Source organism: Rhinolophus ferrumequinum, chromosome 27 (genome assembly GCF_004115265.2).
Source record: "Rhinolophus ferrumequinum isolate MPI-CBG mRhiFer1 chromosome 27, mRhiFer1_v1.p, whole genome shotgun sequence".
NCBI classification, from domain to species: Eukaryota; Metazoa; Chordata; class Mammalia; order Chiroptera; family Rhinolophidae; genus Rhinolophus; species Rhinolophus ferrumequinum.
Genome location: NC_046310.1, coordinates 15,057,360 through 15,077,582, shown reverse-complemented (window position 1 = coordinate 15,077,582; position 20,223 = coordinate 15,057,360). Strand labels below are relative to the sequence as shown.

The following is a 20,223-nucleotide window of genomic DNA, read 5'->3' as shown; positions in this document are numbered from 1 at the left end:
CTCAAGTCAAAGAGTTATAGTTTCACTTTCATCCCCTGGTTAGTCTCTTAACCTTGGTGATTCCTTCAAAAATATATTACTGAGCACTACAAGGTGCCAAGCACATATTGTCCCCGTTTCAATGTCTAATATTAACAGCAACAGCAGTTATTACTTACTGAGCTTTTCCTATGAGTCAAGTACTATAAGAGGTGCTCTGCATATATTATTATTTAGTCTTTATACTGACTTTATAATTTGTGACAAATAGGATTAGAAAGTTTAGCAAACCCGCTCAATGACATACACTTAATAAGGTCCATGTTCACTATCCTAATTAGTTATTCTAAAGCACTGGATCCCAAAACTTGTCATGCACCAAAAGTACAGCTGGCACAGCATTTTAAATATGATCTTTAGGTGATTCTGAAACAACCATCCGGAAATCAATCAATGTTTGTGATTCATTGCTCTAAATGTTGTTATGTTGCTCTACAATTCTTTCATTCCAACTTGAAGAAGAAGACTATTGACACCAGAGTTAGGGCCAAGGCTACAAACACTACTTTTTCTTCTTCTATTTTTTTATTTCAAAGGAGCTAACTTAGGCTAACACTCATGTATTTAAAAAAAGAGAGACAAAGGAAATGAGAAAAAACAAAAACAAAAACAAAAACAGTAGAAAGTGGTCCAAGTGCTGAAATCCAACCGTTAATGGAAAGAATATAAAATAACTAGTGATATGTTTTATGCTTTTCTTCTTTTTTAATTTTTATTGGGGAACACTGAGTTTCTCCAGGGCCCATCAGCTCCAAGTCGTTGTCCTTCAATCTAGTTGTGGAGGGCGCAGACCACCATCCCATGCAGGAATCGAACCGGCAACCTTGTTGAGAGCTCGCACTCTAACCAAATGAGCCATTGGGCCGCCCGTTTTATGCTTTTTTGACGAAGAGTAGCTTCTAGTCCTTTTGAATAAGAATTCTCAGAAAAAATACATGCTTAAATTATAGAATCTAATAAATCAATCAAGATTAATAGTTTTATATAGGAAATAATGAATAGCTAAGCTCAAGTTCAGTAATAAAAGTATAACCATCAGGTCAAGGCAAACATTACAACTATAAATAGTAATGCTAGTAACAAATTCTGATACTTTCTGAGAACCCCACCATTTAATCATTTTGTAACATGATGAATTCTGTTGTATCTTGGAAAGCTTTGACTTCTTACAGAAGAAATTTTTACAATGTTTTTTGAAGGTTCGGGATGTACTATACCTTGATAAACGCTCACACTTCTGTCGACGACTGGTGTAGTAGTTCTGAATTACAGGGTAGTTGTAGCATAACCGTGACAACATCACAGCATCATCTAGATTTATTTTAAGAGTTGGAAAAAAAGCTAGTAATGTTTCCAAAATATCCCAACAATAGTTAGGTTATACATACTGATATTTTACTAATTTTATATTTTTGTTTAATTTATAGGCTTCCTAAATTTAAGTAATAAAAGAGTACTACACATCCCTTTATTAAGAGATGCACACATGAGAAATTGAGTCTCTCATGAATATCTGTAATAAGGATACTAAGAGAATTATGAAAGAATAAGGTTAACAGAAATTACGCACAGTGACAGAAGCACATTTAAATAAAATCTAATGTATTTCCTGGAGATGCAAGAAGTTAGAGGCTTTAAAAGTGTGCTTAAATAAATACAGTAAAAGTCAAATTCTCTAATTCTTGGTATTGGCATGAATTATTAGATAAAAGGAGGTATTTAAATGATGGCAAATAAAATTATTTAATAACCATATTAAAAGAACCCATACAGATAAAAAGGACTGGAAAATTAGATTATAAAACCCATAGTTCCATGGACTTAATTTTAGCTGGTGATATCACTGAATGAAGAGTCAGAAGCCATGTTTTGTCAAATATTCTTTCTTTCTAAATGTTAGTCAATCCAATAAACACGTATGGAACACCTGTGTTTCAGGTAGGGGGTGAGGCACTGAAGATACAAAGTAAGGAAGAATGTAAGAAAAGAAGATAAGAAGAAAACATAAGTGAGGTGGTGGAAGAAAGGAAACCCGAAACATTAGAACACAACAAAATTATAAAGATTTAAGAATGTTTCAATTAATATTTACAGATTAAGTAAATAGTTTACCTAAGCCCTCTGGTAAAAGCCCAGAATGAGAGAACCAAAGAACCACTTGTGCATATTGACAGATGAGCTGGGAAACCATATACTTATTGGTTAAGTCCATAACATCTGTAAAAAAAAGAGTTAAACATCAGTAGTTTAACTTTCAATTTATCAACCACAAATGAAAAATCAAGACACTCAAAAGTTTTCAAAAACTAATCACTTGGTGATTTTTTTATAATGCGTGTATTATTTTTTAACAAACTTTGCTTGAAAAAATAATCTTCAAAATGCAAAAATAAATAATTCACTGATTAAAGTAGACAATTTAGGTAAATATGCTTCTATCTTAGCTATACCTCCATTTAGTTAATTTCAGAAGTCAAATTTATACAAACTACATAGTATCATTAATATAGGTTGTTCACACCAGGTCTTTAAATGAAATTAACGGTTTTGTTTAAATGGTAAAACAGAGGGAAAAAATTACAATGACCTCTGTGAATAAAAACTTGTAATTTAAAATTTGAAATTCTGCTGGAAATACACTATTTTAAAGTCATTAAGTTTAACTTCCAAATTTCCCAAGCTTATTTGAGCACGGGTCCATAGTACATCTAATAACATTCTGTGGCTTTTCATTAAAAAACCCCCAGCATTTGAGAAATAATGGCCTCTTTGCACAATGATCCATCTAAGACACAGGCAATTTCTTCTTTCTTGAAGAAGTAAAATTTAATAAAACAATCATTTATACAAGACAAACAGTACACACACCTCTTTCAGTGATCTCTTCGGCCATAGCTACAAAACAGCTTAAGACTGTATTAAGATTGCTGAGAAGCAAATGGCACTGCTGGACAGACTGCACAGTTTGTGGATCAATGAAACGACACGAACCATCAAATAATGGCATACCTTTCAAGGATAAAATACATGATTAGTTTTAACACAGTAAAACTGAGTTAATTAAATTCACAAATGAAAAATTTCTTAAATTCCTATTTGAGAAATTCTTCCATACATTATGAGATTTACAAAGACAAAATTGAAATAGCAAATACCCTCAAGGAAACTAAAAGCACTGATACAAATTATTATTTTTAAAAAATGTAGATTGAGATAAGTAATGTGTGAGCACAGAGGAAGGTGATAAGAGATACAACTTCAGATTCACTAGAAATCAGTTATAGTCATTAAATGTTTCTCTTTCAAATAAATCTTTTATATTAGATCTTTTATGTACCATGTTGTTTTGCAATTAATATTTTCTAAGAATTCTTTTTTATACTTCCAGTCTTCAAAAGTGAAACATTAAAATCAAGACTCAGATAAAGACTTATTATAATAAAATTATAGGCATGTTATAATTCACTGTAGACTCAGTTGTCCTTTCATTTCCAATTCAAGGTTGAGTTTACAAATCCTTTTTTTTGGTGTGGGAAAGGGTATTTAAGTTGGTATTGGTTACATCTTTTTTGATAAGAATTGATTCCATTAATATTTAATGTATAATTACATTAATATTTAATGTATAATTGAAAACAAATATCTTCTAAATCCTTTCCCAAATCAAATTATTTGCTTTACCTCCAATGCATATAAAATACTTATATTGTATTTTAATTATTTCTCATTAAAAAAAAACTCCATTAACCAATAAATCTCAAGGCAGTAATAATGGCTGAGTTATTACCAAGTTCAACCCTGAAACTCCTCATTATTATGCTTCAAGAATAATAAAGGCATATAATTTTAGAAACTGAGTTGAATTAATTTTGTCTTTTTTATATAATTGGCCCTGAAAACATTTTCCTTTAAAAAAAAATAGTTTTTACCGATTCTGAATTAGCAAGTGTTCCAAACTTCCAACAGTTCTGATTACTTAAATGTTTAAAATTATTTACTTCATGTTTGTAATTTTATTAAGTGTACTCTAAAAATACTGTAGAATCCCATGTCTTCCTATACAATTTTGTTGGTTTAAAAATCCTCTATTAAGAATAAATCTTTTTAAAACTCCATTTGTTTATTCATAATGACACAATAATAAAAATAAAAACATACTTCTAAATAAACTTAGATTTTACTTTCATGTACAGGGCAACTATGTATTACCTTTAACATTATTTTTGCACTAATTGGGCATATGGATTTTTAATATTCACTAGATACCTGAAAACTCAAAGTGTACAACAGACTAATAAGACTGTCAAGAAGAAAAATGACTTGGCATGACTGATAATGACATCTCTTAGAAGGCAGAGAAGATGAGTTTTTATCCGGCTATTAAACTTCTTTATGCTTATAAGTATTCTAAATAAAAAATAAGTAAGAGGAGCCTGCGGACGTTAACTGGCATATTCCCCTTACTCAATCACTAGCATTTTTTGTAAATTAAACCCCTAAGATCAAAAGATACATAAAGTAAAATTGTGAAAATTGCTATTGTGGACATATTGACATGTTGCCAATTTAACAATCTACTGCAAAATCGTGGTCAAAAATAATTTTGTCAGTGTGTAGTGTAAAAAAAATTTTCTTCTGGGACTTCTTTAAAGAGTTTACAACTTCAAAATGATCAAAAATTATTGTTATCTACTTTAAAAAATAAATCAAGATTAGTTTTTTAATATAATACTTACACAGTCTATCAAATTCCTCTTTTGTGAGAATCACTTTATTCCATGTCCACTCAAGAACAAAGCGCAAATTAGCAGCAGAATTTGGTTGTTCTTATTTGTAAATATGAAAGAAAAAAATAAAGAATGATTATTAATTACAAACAAAAAATTGAGTAACTTTTCTGTGGAGAAAGCTGACAGAAACCACCCTAACCAAGTGAGCAACATAAAAACCAACATCAATGGAGACAAATTGGCATCATGTATCCTGAGTGCAGCACATGTTGTACTGCTGTGAACACTACAGAATCTGAATCTAACCAGGAGGAAAGAACAACAAACACAAATTGAAAGGCAGTCTATAAAATAACAGGTTTATATTCTTTTAAAATGTCAATTTTTTGCAAGACAAAGGCTGAGGAATTATACCAAATTAAGAGAGATTAAAGACATGACAACTAAATACCAATATATATTCTGGATTAAATTCTGGATTCCTCCTCCCTAAAAATATTACAAAGGACATTATTAGGACAATTAGTGAAATTCCAGTAAGCTCTGCAGATTAGATAATTGCATGTTATCAATGTTAATTTTCTTAATTTTTATAGGTGCAGTGTTTTTTTTGTTTGTTTGTTTGTTTTTTAATTGGGGAATATTGGGGAACAGTGTGTTTCTCCAGGGCCCATCAGCTCCAAGTCACTGTCCTACAAGGTAACCTTGTTGAGAGCGCGCGCTCTAACCAACTGAGCCATCTGGCCACCCCTCCGGCAGCTCAGCTGAATGGCAGCTCTTTGTCTTCAATCTAGTTGTGGAGAGCGCAGCTCACTGGCCCATGTGGGAAATGAACCGGCAACCCTGTTGTTCAGAACTTGCACTCTAACCAACTGAGCCATCAGGCCACCCCTGCAAAGTGGTTTTGTAAGTGAATGTTCTTGTTTTCAGACAGATATAATATTGAAACATTTATGGGTAAAGAAGCATGATCACTTGAGCTTATTCTCAAATGGTTCAGAACAAAAATAATGTGTGTGTAGTGTTTGTAAAAAACAAGAGTGATACACACAACTTGGATGAACCCTAGAGAATTCTGCTGAGGAAAAAGAGCCAATGCCAAAAGGTTATATACTGTACAATTCCATTTATGAACATTTTTGAAATGACAACATCATAGAAATACAGAATAGAGTTGTGATTGCATGGGTTAGGGGTGGGGAAGGGGAGGAGGTAGTGACTGCCCAGGGTTAAGGATGTGGCTGTAAAAGGGCACCATGGGGACCCTGATTGTGATGCTGTGTTATGTGCTATTATCTCAGAGTGTGGCCAGATCTTACCATCGGGGTGAAGGTGGTGGTATGGGGTGAAGGGTACACAGGATCATTCTGTATATTATGCATTACAACTGTGTTGTAACTGCATCTGAATTTACAAATACGTACTATCTCCAAAGGAAGTTTAACTTAAAAAAAACGCCCTAAAACAGTGAACTGATGATTTAAAAAATACAGAAGTAATTTTTGTTAAAACTCATAATCTTACCTTCTGTGATCCACCTTCTGATACATCCAGTCAAAAGTCCCAAAGAACTTGTATGGATTGCTGCTGACAATATAGCTTCTAACTGTTCTTCCTAATCAATGTATGAAAAAAAAAAAAGAAAGGAAAAAAATGAAATAAGAAAGGATATGTGATCACAGACTCAGAGGTAGCAAGTTCTAGTTCAGAATACAAAATTTTAAAGGCTTAAAAATCACTGACTCATTAGGATGGCTTACAAGCAGACAGACAATGAGCATTGGTGACGATGTGAAAAAACTGGAATCCTCATACAGTGCTGGTGGGAATGTAACATGTTAAAGCCCACTTTGGAAAACAGTCTGGTAGTTCCTCAAAATCAAAATTACCATACGACCCAGCAATTCTACACCCAGGTACACACCTAAGAGAAATGAAAACACACATCCACACAAAACTTCTACGAAGCAGCATTATTCATAATAATCCAAAACTGCTCATCAAATGAAGAATGGATAAATAAAATGTGGTATACTGATATAGTGGAATATCATATAGCCATAAAATGGAATGAAGTACTGATATACGCTACAACATGAATGAACCTTAAAAACCTTATACTAAGTCAAAGAAAGGCCATATATTATTTGATTCCATTTATATGAAATGTCTAGAACAAGTAAATCTAAAAAGACAAAGCAGATTAGTGGTTATGAAAGGCTTGGGGAGAGGAGGGAGGGAAAGGGGTGACTGCTAATGGGTACAGGGCTTTTTGGGAGGTGATGAAAATGTGATTATAGGTACACAGCTCCATGAGTGCACTAAATACCAGTGAACTTCACACTTAAATAGGTGAATTGTAGAATATGAGTTATACTATATCAATAAAGCTGTTATTTTAAAAATCATGAGTAAAAAAGGTATAAGTCAACAAAGACAAGAAAAAGAGAAGGCATTATGAAATAAGCTCAACAGAATTTTTGAAAAGTAGTCAAGGAATAGAGAAAAGGTGGTTTATTTAGCAGTGTGAAGGGAACCATGTCCTCACGTCCCCAGAGAGGAGAACTACAGATGAGAATAGAGTCAGTTTGGCTCTCAGAATCCGATTAGACTGAATTCTTGGAGAAACCAGCTTCAGAGCAAAGTTGGGGGGAAGGGTGGTCAAACATGGGATTGAAAACAGGCAACGGGGTTAAAACGTGGTATATGGAACAGAGAGTCCCACCCATCTGTTACCCTGCAGCAAAGAACTGTGGAGGCCAGCCTGATAGATCTTTGGAAAAACTGAATGGCCCCGGAAAATATATGGGGTTTCCCTACTGAAATGGTGCACATCCAATCTATCACCCTAAAAGATGCTTCTGAAGGAATTCTACCCACACAAAAGAGAGTTTATAAAATCTGTTACTAACTCACTTTATATATAAACAGATGACTAAGGACCACCAAACATTTGAGGATAGCCACTGACATCAGAAAGAATGAAGTAATAAAAAACGACTTCAGAGAAAATAGAAATAACACAGGAACCTAAAGTGAAACTTTAAACATATATATAGAGGATATTTCATCCATAAAACAGCACAGATTACTATGAAAAAAGAATGATCAAAGAATAATAGCTCACAGAAATTTGAAATTAGATCCAAATTTTTAAAAAATCTAATAGAAAAAAAAAAAAGGGAAGAAATCTCCCAGAGAAAGTAGAACCAGAGGCAAAAGAGACACACAGTGGGAAAGTAAAGATAAGCTAACAGAAGATCAACTGATAGTCAACATTTGCCTGATGCAGTTCCACAACGAGCAAAAACTAAGAAGAAAAAGTTAAGGTTGTGTAAATGATAGCTTAGGCAAGGTTTGTTTGTTTTTTTTAAAAAGGCCACTTGAAAAAGCCAGGAAAAGACAAAAGTTATATAGGAAAAAAAATGTTAACAAAGATCACTACATGACTAGGTAGTAAGTAATATTTACACAGATACAATCATATAAACAGAGAAGAAAAAGAACAGCAAAAAATCTGATGATAACAGTATTGAGTGTTTCTTTTTGTTTCCATGAAATTAAGTATTAAATGCCAAATGTAGGTGTTAAACCATGAGCAACAATATTTACATTTCATCGAATATTTAAAAGGCTTTCTTCACCACTTTATTATGTTTTGCATCTATAAGTATTTAAATCACTCAATTCAAACACTATTTGGGCAGAAAGAGTTAATAAAACATTTCTTCTTTATCCATGGGAAAATGACCTAGCGTTGGTTTACTTTCTTCCAGCATATTTTACTAGCAAATACTGATTTAAAATAAATGTGAATTATGAGCCGTCACCAGGCAACACTATTTATTGTGAGAATGTCTCCTGATGGTTAAAATATATTAGGACTAGGAAAATTGTGAATGGACTATAAATATCCATTGGGAAGTTAAGATTTTGGCTTCCATGACTCAGTCTGAGTCCTATAACTCTTGTTTTGCAGGAAATTGGAAATATCACAATAGGCTTTTATAAGATACTTGTTTCTTTAGAGCAATGTTCTTCAAAACACTGCATTAGAATTACATCCAGGGCTTATTAAAACACAGATTGTTGGGCTCCACACCTGGAGTTTCTGGTTCAGTAGCTCCAGGGTAGGAAGCAAGAACTTGCATTTCTAACAATTTCCCAGCGAAGCAATACCAAGGACCACACTTTGCTGCTACAGACCATGAAATTCATCTAAGTCAGTATGGTTTCCACTCATGAGATCTTGTTCTCCTGCATCTATGATATTCTCTCTGAGGGCTGGAAAACGGCCCCAAGACTGTTATAACAACTTCTACTCATGACATGCCTGATGCAGCCATGATATGTTTCCTGTCCTATGTCATTCTTCACAGCTAAGTGAGCCTGGTGCCAAGTTATGGCCTACTGGGTCCTGTGAGTATGAATTTTAAGCCAAATCTAAGACCACAGCTACTATCATGCAGACTGGACATTATACTACTTAACCTACTTTTGCAGATCGAAGATATTTCTATTATAACAGAAAGATAACAACACATGATGCAAAATAAACAGTGGAGTTAAAAATCGTCTAACCTGACTTAAACTAGAAGGTTGAATATCAATAAGTCTTGGTGAGAGAAGGCCAGCCACAAGACAGCGATTATAACCATCAGGGATGACTTCATTGAGAGATGGTCCTGATTTCTTTAAAAAAGTCAAAGTCTGTAACAGATCAATTACAGGTATCAATCACTACTCAAATAACCACATTTAAGAATGCTTAACAAACTCACTACCCTACTTTACACTTAACATTTTGAATAAAATTAAAAACACTAAAATGGAAACTGGGGAAGACCACATTTTTTGTACTTCTTGCAAGGAAGTGGGTTTATAGGTTCTTGAGCTAAACCAATGTCTGCTAGTTATAAATACTACGACTGACAGAGTATTAGGTGGCTTAACCATGTGACCTTCTCTAAAGCTGATAGACTTGGTGACAGATCTTAATGAAGTTGACACACATACACACCCACCCCTACAGTTTATTCCTCTTGGTCTAGTACAAAAGAGATCTGATATGAAGTATAAATATGGCATTCATCTACATCTAGTTGATTAGCAATTAAAAGGTTTGTCACTTCATGTTTTCCTGGAAAAGTACTTTTCAACATATAATCGACTCTATGCCAGGCACTGTACCACTGTGCTAGTAGGTACCTTCTTTGCATTACTTCATTTATTTATAAGCTTTCTGAGAAGAAAGAGGAGAATTAAGAGGAAGGATAAAAAAGGGATGTGGTAAAGCACTGACCCACTTTGCTCTTTTCCTTGGGAGTTCAAGTAACTAACTAACGTCTACAGAAAGCTGCGAAAAACATCCCAATACCTCTTATTAACCTAGCAGAAGCTACCATTTTAGCTGCAACAATAGCTTACATAGTTACATTAAATAAAGTTTAAATCCATGATCTGACTTGAGTTCAATAAGAAACGCTATTCACCTTGTCGGTCGTTACCTACCTCCTTCTGAAAGCCAGTACAAGTTATATGAACAACTCCTGAGTTTAGCAAACAAGTGGCATCTAAAAAAAACAAAAAAATTTAACAAATCCACTTACATATTACATTTGAGATGGCATTAATACAACAAAATTTACATATTACAGATTGCTAGGTAAGGTATCAAATTATTACATATAATACATTTTAAAATAATTTTTCTAGGTATTTCTAGCCTAATAAGATACCAAACCTGATCACAAATGTATTAAATGTGAAATATTTAATCTTTCCTAGCAAATTCAAAATAGTGGTAATTTCTTTATAAAATAGCAGTATTAAATTTCTCACGTATATACCAGTGTATCAAATTAATTTCCTAAGTTATCCATATATTAACTGACAAAGAGATAAGGTAACAGTACATTCATATACACATACTACACATCAATACACACATGTACATAATTTCTTGCATGTAATTTTTCTCAAAAAGTAACGTTAAGAAAATACATACCAAAATTATAAGTACTTGGGTTAAAAAACTGCTCAGGAGGGGGATATGAAGGCGGAATTCCTCGACTTAAACTTCTCTCATGAACCAATACATCCAAGATGTAATGTGGAGAAGTTGTACTTACAACAGGATCCAGTGACCACAATGCAAAATAAGAGCAATTATGCAGATATTCTCCTGATCTAAAAGAAAATTTTACAAAAATTTTAAGTCACTGAACTGCTACACATACAGAGAAAGAGAGAGCGAGAGAGAAAACGAAGTATATATCATACCTTAATGAATCAGGCATCTGTGCATGATACCAACGATTTATGTCAAAAAGCCCCAAATATACAGAAGGCTTTCCTTGTCCATATATATTCACTTGCCAGGTAAAGACTGAAACACTGGTCTCAGGTGACTGAACTAAAGAGAAACGATAATTTTAAAAATAGAATAATCTCAAAGTAAAATCCCCTAAATAAAATTGTAGCAGGATTTTCTCATAGTCATATTTGATTTGTCAAAACACATTTCTATTATTTATTCTATAAGACGAGATTCTTTCACTTGTATCTTGACTATTTCTATTTCAAGAAGACCTTATTAAAAAGCACTTATCAGATAAGTTATCCTGGCTCGTTTTCAGTTAATATTTTGGCAACTTTTAGGTATTAGAAGGAGGAAGTAGAAAGTAAATGAATATTCTCCCAAGAATGGTTCATAGCTAGTACCAGAGAATATCAATACTATAAACGGATGCCTTTAGGCCTTAAGGCTTAACTCAAGGTCTGTGATTGAGAAAGACTGATCTAGCTAGATATGGTAAAGGGGGAAAAAGACAAGAACCTGGGTAGTGGATATGGAATTGAAAGATAGGAACAAAGTAACAGGTATCAATAGAAGGAAAGAGGAAAGTAAAAATAAGAGACATAACTGACGGGAAATAGAAAAAGATGCAAGTGGGGAATAAAAAGAGTTTGATGAGGTTTTGACATGTCTGGGTGTGAAAACTAACAGGTGTGGGGACTCGGACAGAGACATCTCTGGCGTGAATGAGCTAACCATGAGAATCAATCCCGATTAAGAACACAAACACAACCAAGGCTCTAGTGAGCATTCCCAGAACTGAATGAACGTATGACATTAGCATATTTAATCCTCACACCCACACTTTGCAAAAGATGTAACTGCATTATGTCACTCCCAGATGGGGAAACAGGGGCTCAAAAATAACTAATTTGTCAAAGGTCACAACTAGTGATAGAGCTGGGATTTGAATCCCTGTTGGATTCTAAAATCTATGCAATTTTTACTATGCCAGGATATTTACCAGGAAGAAGGATCATACTAAAGGAGACAGAAAAAGATCACGGCAACCAAGGCATGTCTGCCATATGTGTCTCAAAAAATACACAGAGAAACATTCAGAGACTATTTATACTAGTCAAAACGAGTAACTATTTTTGTCTGTTTTAAGAGCTGGATTAAAATACAAGGATCCCTTGTTTCCTTAACCTGTTCAATTCTTGAGTTCTACGCAGTAATCTGAAAAACAAGAAATACCCACTATCTCATACAGACCTAGATAAATTCCATATTCCGTATTTTAACTGCCAGGAGTGTGAAAACTCTAGAAACCAATACATGTCATAAATCTTAAATCAAGCATTCACGTGATGTACTTTCAACTAACCTTCATTCATGCCTTCCTCCCTGTCACCATGAGATCGAAATTTCTCTATACTCTGGCATCCCAACAGTTTGGTATTGCTAGTCTGTTCCCTCAAAGGAAACATGCCATCTGTGAGGTCCAGTGTGTATCTTTCTTCACAGTACTCTAACCCCTGAAACACAAAATGTACAAAAAGCTTTATCTTAATAGGATTCTAAGGGAAAAGTCATTCTAAAATTAAATGTTCTCTGAGTTTAAAGATTTTTCACACAATACAAAGAAAACAAAAAAGTTAAACCCTGAAGAGAACATATGACTGAAAAGGGCTCTAAAATTTTACACACAGCATAAAACGTTAGATTTAGTATCTCAAAAATATTACTATTAAATCTTCTAAAGCTGGTATCAAACATGGGAACCTTCATGTACTATCAGTTGTACTGTAAAATGGACTAACCATCAAAATTCTCTCTCTTTCTCTGCCAGCAAACCTACTCCTGTGTTCTCACTGAAATTCTTGTTCTACAATAGTTCTTAAATTATTTTTGCTCATCGATCCCTTTAAGAATCTGACAAAAGATGAAAACTTTCCCCACAAAAAGGCATAATTCAGGGACTAATGGATTCCCATCCCTGTAACCTTAAACATTAGGTTAAGAAAGTCTGTTCTACAAAATGGAATCTGAGGGTTCATCAAATATAGGTATTAGCAACACCCCACTATTTTCTCAAGAACTCAGCCAGAAAAATAATAATCTGAAAGGCTGGATGCATTTACCCTCTTTTACAATTAATTTTAAATGGCAAGACTGTTTATAAAGCCACCCCATGGTTTACTGCTTGATATATTACAGCATCAAAGTGGGTTTATTTTTCCTGGGTACCAATTAGGCCATAAGCTTCAGTACTGTCCAATTCCCTCATTTTAGAGGCAAGTAATACCTGGAGAAGTTAATAGTGCTGCCTTGGTAAAAGAGCTAGACTCCTAATCCCTAATCTAATACTTTTTCCATTATATCATGCATACAGTATTCATATCAATAACTTTTCAGTATCTTAATATCCTAAAACAGAAATTAAAATAAACAATGAACCAAATGGTAATAAGCTGTATTACCATTACCATTTACCTCGTATAAGATTTGTCCTGATGCCAAACACTTTCTATCACCAAATGCCAGCTGAAGTAGATGCAAACTCAAAACATCCCCTTCACTGAAAGAAGCAGAAATTAGCTGAGGAGAAACACTAAATATCATATTAATATATTAAGCATCTCTTTCCTGTCCAAATAAATTTAGTATGCATACAATATTGACGAAACTAAGCTCCGTTTAAGAATTCAGTTTTATTTGGCTGTTTTTCACAAAATGCAGTCCTTTGAAACAAAAACTGATTGTTAATTTTTTATTGATTTTAATTAAGCTAATATTGTCTGCATACATTAGGTAACACCTTACGTAGCAGAGACTATAACTGTTTGCCCAGTATTCTTTTTCCCCTTCTTCAATAGGTATGCTTTAATTAGGTAGGTACACGGCTGCCTAAAATATACTATATTTCCCAGCTTCCTTTGCAGCTAGGTGCAGCAGGCCCACGTTCTGGGAAATACTAGAATATAAACAGAATTATACCATGGCAACTATAGAAAATGGTCCTGAAGGTGTTTTGCTTTGCTCCTTGTCCTGAGCTCATTCTTCCGGTCTCTTCCTCTAGACTCTGAGGCTTCTACCTAAAATGACCATGTTGCCATGTACCATGAAAATGAGGGGGATACAACAGGGATGGGGGTATAAAGCAAAGATACCAAACCAACTCTGTACTACTCTAGTACAGAGGGCAGTAAGTATTAAGAGCACAGATTTCAAAGCCATATCGTCTGAATTTTAATTGTTATTCTAGCTGCTCTTTCTTAAAGCATTTGTTTTACTTGGCTTCCGGGATGCCACACTTCCTAATGTTCCTCATACTACACTATCCTTAGTCCTTGGCTGGCTGTTCTGCCCTCTTGTTCTCAATCTCCAATTATGTCTGAGTATAGAATGTCTCCGAGGCTCAGTTCTCTGCCCTCTTGTTTTCTCTACTTAGTCTCATTCTCTCTGAGGCCAGTGTTTTTCAATTTTGATTGCTTATTATTTAAATCACCATAGGAGCTTTGAAAACCTACAAATGCTTAGGTCCTACCACCAGAAATTGATTTAATTGGTCTAGGGTAGCCAGACCAAATTTAAACACCTACCGTATGCTGGCCTACGCAGGCCTACATAATCTTTCTGGCTTCATCTATGACTGCTCTACCCTGGCTGGCCTTGCTTTTCCTTGAAACACTTTACTATGGTCTTTGCATTTTCCCCCCAGATCTTCCCATGGCTCTCCCTGCAACCTGCCAAGTCCAACTTCATTCAATCAAATCTCAACTAACTATACTATCTAAAATAGCAGTTCCCTACTACTGTGTTTTCCTGAAAATAAGACCTAGCTGGACCATCAGCTCTAATGCATCTTTTGGAGCAAAAATTAATACATTATACCCAGTCTTATTTTAATATAAGACCGGGTATAATATAATACCAGGTATAATATAATATAACATAACATAACATAATACCAGGTCTCATATTAATTTTTGCTCCAAAAGATGCATTAGAGCTGATGGTCCGACAAGGTCTTATTTTCAGGGAAACACAGTATACCACACCCCCTGTATCTCCTTTCCCAACTTTATTCCTGTGTCACTATTTGAAATTATATTAGCTATAGGTTCTAGTGTATTTATTTACCACCTGTCTTCCTCACTGTAATATAAAATCTAGAACAGAACTCTGTCTTATGCATTGCTACAGTCTCCAGAACAGTTAGTTCCTAGCACAGGTAAATGCTGAACAATTTTGTCGAATGAATAAATATATGGACATGAAGCAAAGACAGCCTCTCAATGACCAAATATTAAACAGGATAAAATGCATACAACCAACATTAAAGGGAACAGCAATGAGTTTTTTCATCCACTTTTCCATTATTACAACACTAAATGTGGCTTTAATTTTAATTGATGGGTACTATGGCAACAATTGAAGATCTATACCCATATAATTTTGTAGTGGCATAGTCACTCTACAGTGATTCTTTTTCCCAAACGCTTGCTCTGATGGGGATGGAGGAAAAGACCACATCACCCGTCTTTCTGATTAAGATTTATAATCTAAATTTATGTAACTTCAGTCTATTTATAATGACACTAAAGTGCTGGGAGATTCAATGACCGGGGGTTGGAAGAAGAGACTGTTATACTGCACACCTTTGTAAGATAAGAGATTAATTTAAAGATGATTTAAAATAGGATTCCTGATGTGCATAGGTGTATTACATACATGTGTGAGTATGTGTTATTTATAAACATATATAAACAAATGTAAATAATCTTGTATACAATGTGCAGGAGCTCACAGAATGCCCTATGTCAGGAATCCTGCTTTAAATCATTACATACAAACACATACCAGTATACACTATAGCCTTCATCAGATTCTCAGAGAGGTGCCTAACCTACTAATTTTTTTCAAAGGGGGACAGAACTTTACTGGGGAACAGTGTGTACTTCCAGGATTTTTTTCCAAGTCAAGTTGTCCTTTCAATCTTAGTTGTGGAGGGCGCTGTTCAGCTTCAAGTTCTTGTCCTTTCAATCTTAGTTGTGGAGGGCACAGCTCAGCTCCAGGTCCTAGTTGCTAGTTGCAGCCCACTATCCCTTGCGGGAGTCGAACCAGCAACCTTGTGGTTGAGAGGACGCGCTCCAACCAACTGAGCCATCTGGGAGCTCAGCGGCAGCTCAGCTCAAGGTGCCGTGTTCAATCTTAGTTGCAGGGGGCACTGCCCACCATCCTTTGCAGGACTCGAGGAGTTGAACCAGCAACCTTGTGGTTGAGAGCCCACTGGCCCATGTGGGAATCGAATGCCTTCAGAGTTAAGAGCACGGAGCTCCAACCGCCTGAGCCACCGGGCCGGCCCCTTAACCTACTAATTTAATTGTCCTTACCAAAGACTAGAGTCCACAGAAATACCACTGGCAAAAAACATCTCACATCAGTACAACAATGTAATGCAAATTATTTAGGAATAAATAATCTAAATTAAAAATTAAACTCGTCTTATTAAAGAATAGAGTCTTAGAGAAAGTGATTTAAAAATCTTTATAAGTGTTCCCATGTGTTACTAACTCAATGTTTTATAGATAAAGATAACTAAATACAGGGCCTCACTATAAGAAAAACAGAAAACACTATTCTGCCCATATTTTACTATTTTTTCCTTTTTAAAAATATTTTTATTAAAATACAGCTAACATACAATATTAGTTTCAGATGTACACCAGTTATTCAACATTCATATACTGAAAGAAGTGACCACTGTAAGTCCAGCAACCATGTGACACCATACCATGCTGTCACAATATTACTGACTATATTCCCTATGCTGCACATTACATCCCCATTATTTGTTTTATACCTGGAAATCTGAACCTCTTATTCCCCTTTATCTTTTTTCCCTGCTTTAATTTTCAATTACAGTTGACATTCAGTATTATTTTGTATTAATTTCAGGTGTACAGCATAGTGGTGAGACATTTATTTAAGAAGTGACCTCCCTGACTAGTTTAGCACCTACCTGGCAACTACACAGTTATTACCATATTATTGACTATATGTTTTACTTTACTATTTTGTAACTACCCCATGACTGTTTTGTAACTACCAATTTGTACTTAATCCCGTCATCTTTTTCACCCTGTCCTCAAACCACCCCCACCATCTATCACCCAGATAAATCTAGTACCCATCTGACACCATACACAGTCATTACAATATTACTGACTACATTCCTTATACTATACCCTAAGTCTCCATGACTACTGTGTAACGACCAATTTGTACTTAATCCCTTATTCTTTTTCACCCACCCCCAACGTCCCTCCCATTTGGCAACCATCAAAATGTTCTGTTTTGTTTATTTTGTTCTTTAGATTCCACATATAGAAACAAAATCACATTGCATCTGTCTTTTTCTGTCTGACATACTCCACTCAGCACAATACACTCCAGGTCCATCAATGCCACCACAGATGGCAAGAACCCATTCCCTTCCATGGCTGAGCAATATGCCATTATATATGTAGTGTGTATCATATTCTCTTTACCCATTCATCCATCGAAGGACACCCAGACTGCCTCCACATCTTGGCCATTGTAAACAGTGCAGCAATGAACATATGGATGCACATGTCCCCTTGGAGTAGTGTTTTGGATTTCTTCCAATAAATACTAAGTGGGAATACTCAGTCCTTCTTTGTTTCTTGTTATTGCCTTTGTTTTAAAGTCTACCAGGGGTGCCAAAAAATGTATACACATTTTACGAGATGTTATCTATGTATTACTTAGGAGTTTGTCATAATCAGAAGTGTCTGGACGCTGATGGTAACCACTTTGAGCAACTCTTGTAATTGCTCAAACGTGACTTGTATTCATCTTTTGTTATCGGTACATATTGAGTATTATAGTTTTAATAGTTTTTTTCCTTTCTTAAAACGTGTATACTTTTTTTGTCACTCTATTTTGTCTGGTGTAACCATTGCTACCCGAGCTATTTTTTTTTCACGAAGTATCGTTTTCCATCCCTTTAGTTTCATTTGATCTGAAGTCTCTTATAGGCAGCATACATAAGGGTCTTGTTTTCTTATTCATTCAGCCACCCTATATTTTGATAAGAGCATTTAATCCATTTAATTATTGATATGTAGTTATTGCCATTTTATTATTCATATTTTTTATCTTGTTTTCCCAATCTTACAGAACTCCCTCTAACATTTCTTGTAATACTGGTTTGATGGTGATAAACTCCTTTAGCTTTTTCTTGTCTGAGAAGCCCTTTATCTTTCCTTCGATTCTAAATGATACCTTTGCTGGGTAGAATAATCTTGATTGTAGGTCCTTGCTTTTCATCACTTTTAATATTTCCTGCCAATCCCTTCTGACCTGCAAAGTTTCTGTTGAGAAATCAGTGGGCAGTCTTATGGGAGCTCACTTGTAGGTAACTAACTGCTTTTCTTTTGCTATTAGGTTGGTGCAAAAATAATTGTGGTTTTTCCAATTGATTTAACTTTTTAAACCGCAATTACCTTTGCACCAACGTAATATTTTTAAGATATGATGTGTCTTGGTGTGGGGCCTGTTTGGGCTCATCCTGTTTGGGATTCTGTACTTCCTGGGCTTGCATATGTATTTCCTTTGCCAGGTTAGGGAAGTTTCTGTTATTATTTCTTCAAATAGGTTTTCAATCCCTTGCTGTCTTTCTTCTTCTGGTACCCCTAATGCAAGTGTTGGTACACTTGATGTTGTCCCAAAGGCCCCTTAAACTAATCCTCATTTTTTAGGATTATTTTTTCTTTTTGCTGTTCTGATTGGGTATTTTCTGCTACCTCATCTTTTAAATCGCTGATTCGATTCTCTGCGTCATCTCATGTACTGCTGATTCCCTCTAACGTATTCTTCATTTCAGTTATTGTATTCTTTACTTCTGACTGGTTGTTTTTGTTTTCTATCTCCATTTTTATGTTTCCTACCTCTTTGTTCTCACTGAGATCACTGAGCATCCTCATAAGCAGTGTTTTGAATTCTGCCTCTGATAGATTGCTTGTCTCCATTTTTAGTTTTTTCTCTGAAGCTTTTTTCTGTTCTTTCGTTTGGGACATAGTTCTTCGTCTCCTCATTTTGGCGGCCTCCCTATGTTTGTTTCTGTGTATTAGATAGAGCTACTATGTCTCCTGGTCTTAGTAGAGTGGCCTTATATAGTAGGTGTGCTGTGGGGCTCAGTGGTGCAGTCTCCCTGTTCACCTGAGCCAAATGCTCCAGCTGAGTAGACTGTGTGTGCCCCTGTGCTGTAGTTGAGTCTTGGTTGCTGTTTGCACGTTAATGGGAGGGATTGATCCTTGGGTTGATTGGTTATGAAGACTGGCCATGGGGGAACTGTTGTGCAGGGGCTGAGCCTATAGAGCAGGATTTGCTTTAGCAGGATTCTGGTGCCTAGCTAGTCTGCCCTTTGGGTGTGTCCTCCTTGGAGGTGGCTGGGAGATGCTCCAGCTTAGTCTGAAGCTGGCCACTAGGAGTGCCAGCCCAAGGCCTCCTGGGAGGGGATCCACTGCAGGCCAAGTTCAGCTGCAGCCTGTGCCCTGCCTGGGATCTTCTGGCATAAGCCTCAAAGCAATGCCTATAGATGGCTGCCACCTGTGTTGGGGTTGGAGGTACCTGAAGAAACCAAGCCGTGAACCGAGACCAGCTGTCACTAGTGCTGGGCTTAGGCTTGCTCAGCCAGAGGTATGGCACATGCCGAAGCCAGATGTTGCTTGTTTGGGTTTTGTGAAACTTTGAAAGATTTTTAGAAAAGTCTGATGCATGACTCAAGACCAACTATTCGTATGGAAAAGCCACTGCAAGTGGCTTGGGTGGGCCTGAAGGTTGGGTGAACCTGAAAGTTGGGTGGGTGGGGTCTCAGGGAATCAGCAGGGCAAGCCAAAGGAATGGTGTTGGCTAGGTTGATGGAGACTCAGATATGGTGGCCACCTGCATCTGCATGCCAGGAACGGGGAGGGCTCAACAAAGAAAGAATGGCTTCTGCCAGCTTCTCCTTATAGGAGAAAGCTGCTCCTCCAGCCCTTGTCCTGAAGCCAAACAATTCAATTCCTCCCTGTAAGTCCCTGGCGCATTTCGAGCTGCTGCCCCAGTGCTCAGAGCGAGTGAATC

General features: G+C 35.8%; 1 protein-coding gene across 1 annotated transcript in view; it reads right to left on the bottom strand.

The window, feature by feature from the left end:
• Window positions 1-20,223, bottom strand: part of AHCTF1 (AT-hook containing transcription factor 1) — a 72,542-nt gene that overhangs the window by 28,801 nt on the left and 23,518 nt on the right. The window contains exons 7-17 of the mRNA XM_033099403.1: window positions 13,564-13,648; window positions 12,455-12,605; window positions 11,052-11,184; window positions 10,777-10,958; window positions 10,281-10,342; window positions 9,351-9,479; window positions 6,294-6,384; window positions 4,776-4,865; window positions 2,908-3,048; window positions 2,152-2,256; window positions 1,257-1,350 (exon numbers count right to left, since the gene is read on the bottom strand). Coding sequence (XP_032955294.1) covers window positions 1,257-1,350; window positions 2,152-2,256; window positions 2,908-3,048; window positions 4,776-4,865; window positions 6,294-6,384; window positions 9,351-9,479; window positions 10,281-10,342; window positions 10,777-10,958; window positions 11,052-11,184; window positions 12,455-12,605; window positions 13,564-13,648 — 1,263 coding nt within the window. The remainder of the gene's footprint in view (window positions 1-1,256; window positions 1,351-2,151; window positions 2,257-2,907; window positions 3,049-4,775; window positions 4,866-6,293; window positions 6,385-9,350; window positions 9,480-10,280; window positions 10,343-10,776; window positions 10,959-11,051; window positions 11,185-12,454; window positions 12,606-13,563; window positions 13,649-20,223) is intronic.